This window comes from Leptopilina heterotoma, unplaced genomic scaffold, assembly GCF_015476425.1.
Source record: "Leptopilina heterotoma isolate Lh14 unplaced genomic scaffold, ASM1547642v1 Lhet_73, whole genome shotgun sequence".
In the NCBI taxonomy this organism is placed as follows: Eukaryota; Metazoa; Arthropoda; class Insecta; order Hymenoptera; family Figitidae; genus Leptopilina; species Leptopilina heterotoma.
In genome coordinates, this window is record NW_025111169.1 from 1,661,850 (window position 1) to 1,678,291 (window position 16,442).

Sequence of the window (16,442 nt, forward strand, 5' to 3'; positions counted from 1 at the left end):
TCATTAACGAATAAAAATAAATCCCGCACTTATTTAAAAATGCATTAAAGAAGAGCTATACTTTAATATATTTTTTTTCTATCGGATTGTCTTTGGTGACTGACGTCATTAAAATAACAAATCGCTTAAATATATACTATTTCCGAAGATGTATTTTTAATTAATGTGTACATTACATAATAAGTACTTAAAACGAGTGTTTTGATTGATTCTTCACAACTTAATTCCTTCAGGACAAAAAATTTATTGAATATTTTTAATAAAAGAAAAAAACTATGCAAATTTTCTCCACTGTAATATAATCTTTTATTAAAATAGAAAAATTGTGAAGAAAAAAAAATTAAATGAAAAAAGTATGTAAACACTGGGGAAAAAAATAATAAAAATAGTGTCGTATTAAAAATCTTCTTTTCCAAATAAATAAAACTATTTAAATCGAGGTAAAATAGTAATAGAAATAAAAAATTGTTATTATAATATTCAAACTTTCACCGACTTTGATGTGAATTGGTTATAAACTTTAGCTGTCGCATTCACGTGATTCATTACGCACGTTGTCGTTTTGTGCTATTTCGACCTCGAGAAATGAGATTCGAATCTATGATTTCCGGGTGATGAAATTTTGATGCCTAATCGAGTTTCTTTGCTCAATTAAGGCAGACAGCGTCTCATAATCCAAGGATAACTTTTGGAAATTCTGTCAAAAATTAAAGTACCCACATATACAGGGAACGCGGAAAAAATTTTTTTTGCTCCAAGTGAATTTTTATCTTCCGATTTGTAACGAATTTTTCACTCTTTCAGTCACAATTCACAACTTTTAATAATATAATAAACATAATAAACGTTATTATTTGTTTATTAATTTAATAATTGTTTAGAATTTTCTGAACGACGCATGGAAAATAAATTATTCTTTCCTTTCAATCTCGACGAGAACTCAAAATTTCTAAAATTCTCTTTTTCTTTCATTTTACGAAACACTGTCAAAGTCGAATTCGAATTCGAATTTTAATCACTTCCCTTGAACTTTGTATTTCACTGTATAAAATAAATTTACTTCCCCAGGTTCTGAATCTTATTCTCAATGAATTCTTGAATAATTTCTGTTTTACAAAACTAGACAATAATTAATTGAATTGAATTGAATTAAATTAAATTAAAATGAATTGAAAAAGAAAAGAATTTCTCCTACATTATTAGAGAATTTTTTGATAACTTCTATTCTTTTTTTTAGGAAAAAGCGTGAGGGAAATCTACCTGGAACAATCCTTCTTCCAAGATCAGACTCCAACATTCTGTACTGGACTTATCAAAGGTGTTGCATGCACTTGTGTGGGATTTGAACACAAATTGCTGCACCTCGTTCATGTGTTCTCCAATGACCATTCGCGACACAAACACACAAATTTTCACCGAAAAGAAAAAGAAAATCTGCAAATTTTCGTCAAAAAAACAGAACGTGTTTCGCAGTTGAATTTTTGGAGAACGACGCACAGACACGATTTCAAGAAAGGTAAACAGTATCCTCACTTTTTTGTGGCTGATTTCTAAAGACAAATTTTTGCCTAAGGAAACATGTCGACATTTACATTTTTGAGAAGTTTTGATCTTAGAAAAAATAGACTCCGAGACACTGATTCATTTACGATGATCCAAATGGCAATTAGAGGCGCAATCTTCTTTTTTTACCGAAAGACATTTCGAATTGTCGGGGGTAAACTTTGCTCACACTGATCATAAACATTTGTCTACACTTTTCATTTTTCTTCCGAGTGTAAATTTCGTTTTCTTCAAAACGAGGCAAAATTTTTTACAACTAAACAATTAAATTGTGTTGTTCAAATTGATTTTCTTGAAACTTGTGTTGTTCAAACTTCTGTTTCTTCGAAACTTGTTTCAAAACTTTTGTTTTGTTCTAAAGAATTCTAAACTTCCACTGGAACAAAATTAGTCAAGGTGAATTTTTCTTTTGATTTTTCACTTTTGTAGAAGGCGGAAATCGATTTTTCTCATTAAACGGGTCATCCGGTTTGGAGAACGATTTCCGGTGGTAGCACGATCGAACGCACAGTAATTCTCGAGCGTTGTTCCCTTAGAATTTTTTTTAGGCACTTCCGGTATTTTTTTTCCCCCCGCGAAAGAAAAGCAAATTAAAACTAATTTCTTGAGAATTATTAAATAGATTTGACGAAGTGACCGCGAGTGAAGATATGAAGAAGGTATTCACGATAACACCATGCAAGTACTGTCGCGACAACGCGAGAATCTTAGTGAGGAGCAAAGAGAAGTAGGGATTGAGTGGAGTTGCGATTGGCAGACCTCTCAGGTGTGTTTCCACCACGTGTGTGAACGCGACGTATTTTCTAATGTTAATGTTAGGTCCCAATGACTCTAAAGAGGGCTAAAGAAATCTTAATAGGTCATTGTCTTCAATTTATTTTCTTTTCCTTCACACTGATTGTGATTTTACTTTTTCAGTTCATCGCTACTTCACTCTTCTAATTTCAATTTAATTTTTATTAATTCAATTTAATTTCTATTATTTTCATTTAATTTCAATTATTTTGATTTAATTTCTATTATTTCAATTTAATTTCAATTCAATTTCAATTCTTATTTTAATTTTATTTCAATTAAATATGGAAAAATAGAAGAAAAAGCAAATCCAGTAATAAAGCAAAAAAAGAAACTAATCGACTATGAATGGAAATTAAAAGAATTTTTACGAATTAGAAAAAAATTTATAATTGTCAGACAGATGATGATTAATTGAAAAAAATAATATTACGTAAATGTTTAATACAAAAAGAACGCGATTTTATTCTATTTTACATTTAATTGTAAATATTTTCTCAAATTAATTTAATATAGTCAATTCATTTTTAAAATTGATAATTTTGCCTCTTAAATTTTTTAAATTTTATTAAACTTTATGTAAATTTAATTGAAGTTTTTATTGACAATAAAATTAAAGTTCAAAAGTTTTCGTTTAAAAATTCAGTCATTTTGCAAAATCTAAATTGTTAATAATGAAACTAATAAATTTAAAGAGTAATAAAATTTTTAAACTTTCTTATAGTAATAAAAGTAACATGAATAATGAAATTTGTAAAAAAAATTAAATTCTCGCAACGTAGAATCTTATAACTGCAGCTAACAAAAGCAGGTTTTCTTTCATTAATCCCAAATGAATATTCACTGAAATTAAATATTTATTTCGGTTAAACAACAATGCTAATTTTATAATTACACATTTGAAAATTACAATTTCGTGATTCTTGAAATAATTCTTTCGATAATTTTTATCAGGCTGTTTAATTAATTTAAATTCGAAACTATTTTACACAAAAATAAAAGAAAACCAGTAAAAAATGATAGCATTTGATTAAATTTCTGGCTCAGGAGAAAATTTACAATAGTCAAAACTATAATGCCGCAAGAATCGAATTCATTAAAATTTTGAATAAGAATAATAATTTTGAAAAAGACAATAAAATTTTAATAAAGACAGAATATAAATAATAAATTTATAATCATATTTGTTGTAATACAGCCATTATATTATGTAAGTTTATTTTCAATAGCATCTGAATCATCGTAATTTTCAATTATTATGAATCTGGTTTCTAAATTACCAACTATAATTATAGAAATTGATTACACTTTACCGATCGTATAAAAAAATTATCTATTTAAATTTTCTATTTAAATTATCTATTTAAATAATCTATTCATAAAAAAATTATCTAATTTTATTCAAAATTTTTTTTCGAATTATTAAAATTTGTTATTAGCTATGAATTGACTCTCACACATGGTTCACATCCAAAAAGACAGTAAAAACTTTTTAAAGTCCCGCTATCTTTTACATCTCCTCAACTGCTACCATTTAGATTATTTTTTCCTCCTGGGAGATGAGATTCGCTAAAGAAGTGAAAGTACAAAAAGGATTTTTTTTAAAGACCTTATCATTTCAGACAGTTAAAAGCGACAATTGTCATCATCAAAAATTGTGCATTCAAAGAGTTGGGAAATTACACCTTGAGGCTGTAGCGTCACACGTATGTGGAAATAAATGCAAGCACACATTTATATCTCCAATAAATTCGTATAAACATGACTTTTCTCACTCCTGTAAAAAAAGAAGGTTGGCAAAATTTTTTTACAACCCATTTTTTTTTTTGTTTCTATGCGGTTTTTTTCGCGGTCCTAAAAGAGACTCCGCGCGTTATATACAAATTAACAAGTTTTCTTATTTTAATTTCAAGGAGTGGAATAAAAAAAATACTCGAGTAATCCACAAAACTTGATTCTTATCAACGAGTCCGAAATTTTTCAAAAACTTGTTAAGTTTACTTTATGTGAATTTTATTGCTCAGGTGCATATACATTTTTTTTGTTCTTCTGTACTTAAAAAGTCACGATCTTTGCGCTGGTGAAATAATAAGAAGTTGAGATGTTTTCAATTATGAGAAAATATTCAACGAATAATTACCTCTATTAGGATTTTATGACTTGGTTTATTGTTGCAAGTTTAGTTCTGTAATAATCGTTAGTTATACTACTCACTTAACTGTAGCAAAAGTAAAATAAGTTCTCTATTGGAAAAAAAAGTATTTTTTAAGAAACGAAAAACGAGAGAGTTTCTATTGTGCTTTTAACTTGAATATTATATTCTTTTTATTCATTTTAATTAAATTGTTAGGAAAATTCAATTATTTTCAAAAATTCTAATAAATTTCTTGTCAATTAATTATTCTTTATAAATAACAAAATTTTTCACAGAAATTCAATCATTTTCAAAAATCTTAATAAAATTCTTTGGAGAAGTTTAATTATTTTCATGAATAATAATAATCTTTGCGGAAATTCAATTATTTGTTTATAAATAATAAAATTCTTAGCAACAATTTAATTATTTTCATTACAATTTTAATAACATTTAACAACATTCAATTATTTTTTAAAATTTTAATGAAATTTTTTGAAAAATTCAATTATTTAAAAAAAATTTAGTTTTTTAAAAGAATCTAATTATTTAAAAAAAATTTAAGAAAATTCTTTGGACGAATTCAATTATTCTCTTTACAAGTTTAATAAAATTTCTCGACAAGATTCAATTATATAAAAAATTTTTAATGAAATTCTTCAAAAAATTCAATTATTTTCAATTTTTTATTAGAATTAAGTTATTTTCAAAAATTTTAACAAAATTCTTGGAAAATAGTAATTGAATTGAAATGATGGAAATAATTTTGAAAAAGTTACAGTAACAATTTTCTTATAATATAAAATAATGATTTTATTAAATTTTGTAATAATTGCAAAGAAGCTGAATTTCTTTTATTAAAATTATTACAAAATAAAACAAAAATTGACATTAGATTAACTTCCACTTTATTTACTTAATTCAATGAGAAATTGTCTTGTTTCAGAATAAATTTGTCATCTTATCGCTGCAACTATTCAAAAAAAAATTAAATATTACACATAAAATGAAAGAAAAAAGACAGAAAGGACTCAATTATATCTTCTCCATCAAAAACAATAATTTGATAGCCTCGATAGGATTATATAAAAAAAAAGAAGAATAGAGTTATAAAAAATAAAAGAATCATTAAATAGAAAAAAATATCTGTTTTGAATCCGTGTTAGTGATAAGTGTCAGGAGAGAATATCCACGTGTAAAAGCCAAAGGTGACGAGTTACAAGTAAAATTTCCTCAAGAACTAAAAGACGTTTTCTGATCACGCGACGACATTATACACCGAATAGAAACGAATGCAGCGAGTAATCTCGCCGACTGATAATTACAATCAGCGAGTGTGCTCGTAAAAATATGGTTACATAACGGCGATAGCGGTAGCAACATTATAACAGTGACTAAACGGCAACGGTAGTGATCTGCGCTTCGAAAACCAGCGTCTGTATGATTGCCATGCTCGTATATTTACTAGTTAAGTGCGCACCTATATAAGGTCCCAATATTTGCCTCAAAAGATCAAGAAGCGGTAAATTCTTTACCCTCGCACTTAACATCTCGTCCAACAAACAATACAAATCCTCCCGTTTTTTTCACTATTTATACTCAAAATGTCTTCAATTTCCTTATTCGAAAATTTCTTTCCCTTGATTTTCAGACAAAATTCTTACTTTTTCTTGACTCTATAAAGAATATTCTGATTCAGACTAAAAATTATTACTCAAAAAAATGTTCAATTACTTCTTCTTAAAATACTAAATATTTAATCATTATTATTTTTCCATAAGAATTAAGATTTTTAAAAATTTCAAATTCAAACCTTTTTGAAATTAAACATCTTGTGAAAAATTATTATAAAACATGAAGAAACGGATCACTCCGAGTCTTCGACTCGGAGCAATCGATGTCTTCATGTTTTATAATAATTGAAGATGGCCGATTGATAAAATCATTTCTATTATTTTATATTATAAAAATATTGTTACTGTAACTTCTTCAAAATTACTTTCAACACTTCAATTCAATTACTGTTTTTTTCAGAATTCTTCTTTAAATTAATTATTTTTAATAATTTTTAAAAAATTATTTTGAAAATTTTCAAATCCTTTTGTTTACAATTCAATTTTACGAAATTTGATCGATCATTCGATTATAAAGATAATGGAAATTTTGATGAGAGGTTTATTAAAATTTATAAAAATAATTGAAATTTTGACGAATAATTTATTGTAATTTTTGACAAAAATTGAAATTTTTGAAAATAATTGAATTTTGAAGAAGAATTTTATTAAAATTTTGGAAAATAATTGAATTTTGCAGATTAATTTTATTTTTTATAAAAATAACTGAAATTTTGAGAAAAATTTTATTACAATTTTTTAAAATAATTGAATTTTGGAGTAGAATTTTATTATTTATAAAGATAATTGAAATTTTGACAAAAATTTTATTTTAATTTTTGAAAACAATTGAAATTTTGCCAAAAGTTTTTGAAAATAATTGAATTTTGGAGAAGAATTTTATTATTTATAAAGATAATTGAAATTTTAAGGAGAATTTTTTTCAAATTTTTTAAAATAATAGAATTTTAAAGAAGAATTTTAATATTTATAAAGGTAATTGAAATTTTTGACAAGAATTTTATTAAAATTTTGGAAAATAATTGAATTATGGAGATAAATTTTATTTTTTATAAAAATAATTGAAATTTTGAGAAAAATTTAATTACAATTTTTGAAAATAAATGAATTTCGGAGTAGAATTTTATTATTTATAAAGATAATTGAAATTTTAACGAAAATTTTATTCTAATTTTTGAAAACAATTGAAATTTTGCCAAAAATTTTTTAAAATAATTGAATTTCAGAGAAGAAGTTTATTATTTATAAAGATAATTGAGAAAAGTTTTTGAAAATAATTGAAATTTTGCCAAATATTTTATTAAAATTAAGAAAATAATTGAATTTTGGAGAAAAATTTCATTATTTATAAAGATAATTGAAATTTTGAAGAGAATTTTTTTTAAACTTTTGACCATAATTAAATTTTTGCGAAGAATTTTATTACTTTTGAAAATAATTGAATTCTTGAGACGAATTTTAATATTTCTTTTTAAATAATTGAATTCTTTTGTGAAATTTTATTTGAATAGTAGATATTGTAAACAAATTAATAAATTATTTGATAAATTATTGAAATTTATTAAATTTCTACGAAGAATTTTATTAAAATTATTTTGAAAAAAAATTTAATTGTTAAATTGAATTTCATAAAATTTTTTGAAAATAATTGAATTCTTTCAAGAAATTTAACTAAAAATGTATTAACAATAATACTTAAATTCTAATAAATAAATTATAGCAAGGCTTTTTAAAATAATTAAATTTTTTTAATGAACTTTAATAAAATTTTTAAGAATAATTACATTTTCCGAGAAATTCCATTAAAATGGTATTAAAAATAATTGAAATTCTGCGATGAGTTTTATTATTTAGAGAAAATGAAAATAATGGAAAATCTACAAAGAATTTTATTATTTATGAAAATTATTGAATCGCTCTAAGTAATTTGATTATTTATGAAAAAAATTGAATTATTGCGAAGAAATTTATAAATATTTCGTAAATAATAGAATTCCTGTAAAATTTTTATTATTTAATAAATTAATTCAAAATTCACTGACATTTCCTGGTTTTTCAGGTTTCCAGGTTGCGCGTGGAAACCGTGAAATTAAAAATATTCGAAAATTGAATTTCTTTTCGACACGAACCGAAATTTCCCGCGCTCTTTAAAGGCAAACAACCATACGTCGAATGAGAGTTCTGACAATAAATAAAATGATTTATAGTTATGTGTCATTTACATGATTTATATACCAGTTTCAGAAGAAAATTATAATAGTTTTTAACAACCAAATGCATGTGATTACATATTTTCAATTTAAATTCATGAATGAATTTAAATTTCATTACATCTGATGTATATAGAGAGAATTATTTTCGCTATACTCTAATAGTTTTTTTTTGTCTCAACTCGTTGATATACTAATTGGCTCTAGAACTATAAATCTACAATTACTGTATAGAAATTTGACTTTAAATTATTATCTGTACAGATATATACGCTGTGGCAGGGATAATAGAAGAAAATACGATTTTCTGTGCTCACGAGAAAAAAAGTGCAAGAAACGCTTCTGTAATATGGCCATTTGTCATCTTAATGCATATATGAGAAAACTTTTTGTCTCCAATAAAAACTGATTTACAATCCTTGTATATATCTTCAATCGTTACTTTTATACAGTCGCGCAAAACAAAGTTCCTCTTTTCAAATCGGCCATCAAAAAATTTTTATTCATGATTGAATAGCGTAGATTTAGTCGAATTTTTATTCTACACATTAGATTTATATGTATGCGGATAATTTAAAATAAATTATCTTTAAATTAACTGTGAAAGAGGAATTGCATTCATCCTGTTCTAAGTTATAAATAATAGAATCTTGTGAATCGCGTGAAAGTCATTGAAAACATTTTTTTTGCACTGAGAAAAATATTTTGCCTTTTCTTGCCCTAAAACAATTTTTGTTGAGACGAGAAATTTTCGCAGCTTGTCTCAATTGAGTAGGATTTTTTATTTTTATTTTCGTTCTTTTTATTTTTATTCTCATTCTTCTTAATTTTTTTTCTTATTCTTTTTATGTTTATTCTCATTCTTTTTATTTTTATCCTCATTCTTTTATTCTATATTTATTCTTATTTCTATTCTTGATTTTATTCTCAATCGAATAATAATTATTTTTAAATATTAATTTCAGTTTTTGAATAATTTCAGACACAAAATTTCTAAAAATTTGCTTATTAATTAATTATTGCTTATTATTTTCTACAATGTTAATACAATTGTTTAAAGTGATTCGATTATTTTCATAAATAATAAAATTACAGGGTGTCTACTAACCGGGAATTCCGGGAAAACCGGGAAATAACCGGGAATTTTATTTGACCGGGAAAAACCGGGAATTAGCCGGGAATTTTATACCGAACCGGGAATTTTTTCACAAAAATTAAAAAAGTTTTATTATTTTAATTTGTTTTTAAAAAATCAATTTTTATTTCAATTTTTATAGATATTTATACTGTTCTCTAAATTTAAGTTAGTTAAAAATAATTAATTTGATGATAAAAAATCAGTTACCAATTCAAATATATTATGTAAATAAATTTAAAAAAAATTATGGAGTTAATAGAAATATTGTGAAATTCGACTGAAAATATGTAATTAAATTTGTTAAAGAAATTCATTAGAAACTTTTTAACAAATAGAATTTTCAAAGTATTTTAATTTAATAATTGATTAATAATTGAATATTATAAAGAGTAAAATTCTAATGTATTCATGTTTCTTACTCCGAAGATTAATAATTAAAATTTTTATTAGTTATTTTAAAAAAATATACATACTTAAAATTGTTTAATAAAATTAAACTTTCGCAAAATTTTTTTTGTCTAAAAAATAAAATTGTTGTAATTTTTCAATTCTATTGTTTCAAGATAATTGAATTTTTCTAAACAAATCATTGAAATTTTTTTACTTTTTTTGAAAAATAATTGAATTCTTTTAAAGAATTTTATTTAAATTTTTCGAAAATAATCAAGGGAAGTTAGTGACCATAATTATAATTTTATTTTTAAAATTTAAAGTCCCTCTTACAGTTTTAAATCAATTTTTTGCTTCTAAAAATTATACTATTCTATTATTATTTAATAATTATAATTATTAAACTTCTCTTAAATTTTTATCATTTCAAATTTCTGAATGTTCAAATAAATGATATTTATTTATTTCTTGAGCAAATTAAATGTTTATTACATATTAAGTAAAGAATTAATTATTGCTGCTTATTATTTTCAAAAATTTTAATAAAATTCTTCACAAGAATTAAATTATTTTCATAAATAATAGCATTCTTTGGAAGGATTCAATTATTTTTATAAATAGTAAAATTCTTTGCAGAAGTTCAATTATTATCAATGTAATTTTAATAAAATTGAAAAATCCAATTTTCAATTATAATTATAAAGAGACAAGATTATTTTTAAAAACTTGAAAAAATTCTTTGTTTAATTCAAGTATTTTCCAAGTTTTTAATTAAAATTACTGAAAAAAACATTATTTTCAAAAAATTTAATGATTTATTTATGTTTGAAATCAAATTTAAATTTAAATTTGATAAGAAAAAAAACCGGGAAAAAATTAGGATATAGCCGGGAAAAACCGGGAAATAACCGGGAATTTTGTTAAACGAAAATAGTAGACACCCTGAAAATTGTTCAAAGTGATTTAATTATTTTCATAACTAATAAAATTCTTTTCCGAAATTCAATTATTTTTATAAGTAATAAAATTCTTAGAAAGATTTCAATTATTTTTCTAAACAATAAAATTCTTCGAAGGAATTCAATTATTTTTATTACAAGTTTAATAAAATTATACGACAAAATTCTATTATTTTTTAAAATTTTAATTAAATTCTTTGAAAAGTTTTAATAAATTTCTTGTAAATTAAATTATCTTCATAGATAACAAAAATTCTTCACAGAAATTCAATTATTTTCAGAAATAATAAAATTCTTCTGAAAAATTCAATTATTTTCATTACAATTTTAATAAAATTTTACTACAAGATTCAATTATTTTTAAAAATTTTAACTAAATTCTTCACAGAAATTCAATTATTTTTAAAAATGTTAATAAAATTCCTTGAAAGAATTCCATTATTTTCAAAAATTAAAAGAAAACTTTTTGGACGAATTCAATTATTTTCATTAGAATTTTAATAAAATTTTTAGACAAGATTTAATTATTTTCCAATATTTTAATGAAATTCTTCAAAAAATTCAATTATTTTCAAATATTTTGAGTTTCTTTATAAGAATTAAATTATTTTTAAAAATTTTAATAATTAAAAATAAATAAAGGCAATTTTTTCAGAAACTGTATCGAATTTATATAAACGCTTTCATTATTTTTTGCGAACTAAAATAATTCTCAAAAATGTAAAAATTAAAAAAAGTCTTATTTTCAAAAAATGAGATCAATTCTGTCTTAATTCCCATGAACACATATTTTGCGAATTTTACGTGACACCTTTTTTTTACAACAATTTTCAATGACAAATTTTTTTTACAATCCTCTTTTTTTACGATTTTGCAAAAAAACGAGTTTTACCAGTTTATTTTATTATTGCACACACTATAAAATTACGCGCGCGTGGATTTTGTTTGCAAATTAATTTCGTAAAATTTTAATCAGGGAATTTCTTATTTTAAATCTCGTATAATTGAAGGAAATAATTTCTTAATTTCTTAGTAAAATGTGAACATTTTTACTTTGGTTAAGTTCTCACAACGTTTCTGATCAATCACTATATGAGAAAAAAAATATTTTTCTTGACGAATACAATAAACTCTGTTTAAAAAATTTTTTCTTTTTCTTTTCTAAATTATTATAATATTAAATAAACACGCAAAATATTTTTTTATTCAAAAATACATCAATACTTTCATAGAAAAATATTTTTTCTTCTAAATTGTTGATTATAAACATTGCAAAAATTCACCAAAGTCCACACTAAAAATAAATTTATTTACTTGAATAATAAATAAAAAAAGTAAATAAATATTTACTTGAATCGAATAATATTTATTGGAGTCAATTAAATGGTATTTGAACCAATAATTTCAATATTTGAAGCAAATACTATTTAATTGACTCCAATGAATATTATTTGATTCAATTAAATATTCAATTGACTCCAATAAATATTATTTGGTTCAAATAAATATTTAATCAATAATAGTCAATTAATCCGTTTTAATCAAAAAAAATTTTTTCAGTTAATTTTTGCCAAACATGTACAACAAACAACAACACGACAAACATTATTGGTGTATAGTTACACAATACTGTGAGAACATTGTAAACAAAAAAAAAAAAAATTCCTAGCAAAAATTCGATGGCGGCGGGGTGCCCATATTCTTTCTTCTTTGATGGCATGGGGAGAGAGAGGGATTTTTTATGAAAAAGTTACACATAACATCGACTCGTTACATTAAGACACAGTTACGATGGATAATTGTTGGTTGTGGTTCTCCTTCTCGGGCGGCTCTCCACATTTAAGTTTCTCGCGGTCGTCGTTGTAAATAACAAATGTCCCGTTTATGGATCGTAAACGCCGCTCTAACTATACGCGGCTTATCCGCCTTTACCGCGAGTCTCTTATCTCTGCGTTTGTGTTTCCTACTTCGTATATATCACTCGACTGCATTGTATCACCGAGAACCCCTCATTAGGTCAATTTCGAAAAACCGCCAATGATCCAAGACCTACGACAACAATCAACCTTCCGGGCGAAAACGTCCCGCTTTTATACTCTCAACGTATGACATTTATTCAATTCTCAAAGTGCGCCATATAATAATATAATAAACGCTCAGCGAACACCTCAAGTGCCTTTTAACTCACTTCTTTTATTAATGCCAATTTTCAAAAAGCAAAAAAAATTTTTAAAAAACTCAACAGAATTTGATAAATTTGATAAATGTCAGTTCATAAATATTCAAAATTTGAAATAATAATAGTTACAAAAACAAATATTTTTTGTTTCTTTTTTAATTTAATTTCTATATGTATTAATATCAATATTACACAGTCAAAATTTCCAATTACGCAATCAACATTTATTTTAAATAATTAAATTCGTTTCGAAAAAATTATTAAAATAGTAAATATTCAAAAGCATTGAATTGAGAAAAATTTTTGAAATTAATTTAATTTTTGCCAAAAATTTTATTAACATTTTTGAAAATAATTGAATTTTGGAAAATAATTTAATTTCGGAGATTACTTATAAAGATAATTGAAATTTGGACGAGAATTTTATTAAAATTTTTGAAAATAATTGAATGTTGAAGATGAATTTTATTATTTATAAAGATAATTGAAATTATAACAAGAATTTTATTGAAATTTTTTAAAAGAATTGAATTTTAGAGAAGAATTTATTAATTATAAAGATTATTGAATTCTTGACAAGAATTTTATTAAAATTATTGAGAATAATTTAATTCTTATAAAAAAAAACTCAAAATATTTCAAAATAATTGAATTTATCGAAGAATTTCATTAAAATTTAAAAAAATAATTGAGTTTCTCAAAAGAATTTTATTATTTATGGAAATAAATGAATTCTTGCCAAAAATGTTATTATTTATAAAAAAAAAGAAAAATTGAATTTCGCCAAAGAATGTTAGTATTTATGAAAATAATTGAATTCTTGCCAAGAATTTTGTTAATATTTTTAAAAATAATTTAATTCTTATAAAAAATTCAAAATATTTGAAAATAATTGAATTTTTTGAAGAATTTAATTAAAATTGTTTAAAATAATGAAATCTTGTAAAATCTCGTTAAATATTCTTTAAGTAATTGAATCTTATCAAAAATTTGTGTAAAATTGTAATGAAAATAATTAAATTCGTCCAAAGAATTTTCATTAAATTTTTGAAAATAATTCAATTTCTGTAGAGAATTTTCTTATTTATGAAGATAATTTAATTGACAAGAAATTTATTAAAATTGTAGAAAGAAATTGAATTTTTCAAGGAATTTAATTAAAATTTTAAAAAATAATTGAATTTTGACGTAAAATTTTATTAAAATTGTAATGAAAATAATTGAATTTCCTTCAAGAATTATATTATTTATGACGATAATTTAATTGACAAGAAATTTATTAAAATTGTTGAAAATAATTTAATTCTTACAAAAAAAACTGAAAATAATTGAAAATAATTGAATTTTTTGAAGAATTTAATTAAAATTGTTTAAAATAATTGAATCTTGTAAAATTTCGTTAAATTTTTTTTAAAGAATTGAATTTGTCGAAAAATTTGTTTAAAATTGTAATGAAAATAATTAAATTCGTCCAAAGAATTTTCTTAAAAGTTTTAAAAATAATTGAATTTCTCCGAAGAATTTTATTATTTAAGAAGATAATTTAATTGACAAGAAATTTATTGAAATTGTTGAAAATAATTGAATTTTTCAAGGAATTTAATTAAAATTTTAAAAAAATAATTGAATCTTGTCGTAAAATTTAATTAAAATTGTAATGAAAATAATTGAATTTTTCAGAAGAATTTTATTAAAAGTTTTTAAAATAATTAAATTACGTATTTTAAATAATTTTATTAATATTTTAAAAAAATAAACAATACTTCATTAATAAGCAAAATTTTTTTAATTTTGCGTCTCAAGTCGCTTAAAAATTGAAATTAATATTTAAAAATAATTATTATTCGATTGAGAATAAAAATTTTCATCGAAAAATATTGCTTCTTCGCCAGTATTGATTATAAATGTTAAAAACTTCTCTGTTAAATTGTAAAAATGATAGAAATTGTACTGAAAAATAACGAATATTTTTTGTTTATTTTTAAACTTAATTTCTATATTGATATCAATATTACGCAGTGAATGAAACTCGTCATTTATCAACAACAACAAAAAAAAAAAGAAAAAAAAAACAGTAGTCGCAATTATTTTCAAATAAATGGATTTTCATTTAAATGAAATTATATATAATCACAAGGAATTTCCGGTCTCTCAAAACATAATCTAGATGTGAATTATAAAACTCTTAGTCAAATTAGCAAGAGCTTTATAATACGAATTATTTCTTCTATTGTTCCTATTATGTTATCATAATGCTCCATTATGTTGTTACATTGTTTTTTCACTTTTCACTTACGTCATATGGTGTTGTTCCATATTACGTGTCGTATTGTGCTTCCTATGACGAATTTTTTTGATTCATAAAATTAAGTTTAGATTCTTTTTTATTTCTATTTTTTATTTTTCATTTCTATTTACTCTCCGCTGTGAAGGAAGTTCACTGAACGTTTATAAAGTCGAGTCAATGAAAGTATTTCACTTCAATACTTTTACACGAAAAAAATATTTCATCTGGAACAGCGATAATTTTTTCTAGAATAGCGAAAGTCATAATTGAAAGTGAAACAACTAAAAATTTCGCTAATATAATAAAAATTTGTAGTTGTTTCAGATAAAATATTTTTTGCATGCTAGGAATAAATTTCGTTCGTTTCAGTCAAATTTTAATTAGTGGAGTAAAAATTACATACAATCTAGAAAATTATCTCCGCAAATAAAAAAGTTCCTTGGTCCAGTAGAAGAAAAAAGAAACTTTCGTTTATCATAAAGGAAAAATTTTGCCCAATGTATATTTTTGGAAAAGAAAAAAAAATGAATGAAAGAAGGAATATAATAAAGTACTTACTTGAAACGAGCGATGGTGAGAATGATGTGGGTGATGAGGATGGTGAGGGTGATGTGGGTGATGGGGATGATGAAATTGCGGTGTATGAATCATCTCGTCGTCGGTTTCTTCGTCTTCAGCGGTTGAACTTTTAACCTTGCCGTTATCTGACAAGGATGCTCTAGACTCGCACTTCTCAAAATCACACTCTTCGTCGCCGGACTTGTTCTTTTTCACTTCCAATCTGTTATCCTACAAACAAATTTACACATTTATTAAAAATGTTACATATTTTTTCAATTATTATTTTCTAGAATTTCTAACTAATATTCTCCCTTAAATCAATATTATTTTTAATCATTTTTGAAAAAGTTCTTTGAGAATTTTTAAATCCATTTGTTTCCAATTCAATTTTAGGGAGATTTCGATTATTCAGAAATTTTTTAATTAAATATATTTTAGAAAATAAGAACATTAAATAATTTCAATAAAAATTCAATTAAACTTTTTCAACAAAATTAATTTTATACAGAACTGAAATTCATTTTTAAATCAATTTTTATTGAAAAATTCTGCAATAAATGGATTATTTTAATACAAAAATAAATAATTTATT

At 23.2% G+C, this 16,442-nt stretch overlaps 1 protein-coding gene across 3 annotated transcripts in view; it reads right to left on the reverse strand.

Annotated features, from left to right (window-relative positions):
- The window catches only part of LOC122510763 (segmentation protein cap'n'collar), a 212,821-nt gene that overhangs the window by 56,630 nt on the left and 139,749 nt on the right, over window positions 1-16,442 (reverse strand). For all 3 annotated transcript variants that reach the window (XM_043625644.1, XM_043625643.1, XM_043625645.1), the window contains exon 5: window positions 15,848-16,078. In XM_043625644.1, the coding sequence (XP_043481579.1) occupies window positions 15,848-16,078 (231 nt within the window). The remainder of the gene's footprint in view (window positions 1-15,847; window positions 16,079-16,442) is intronic.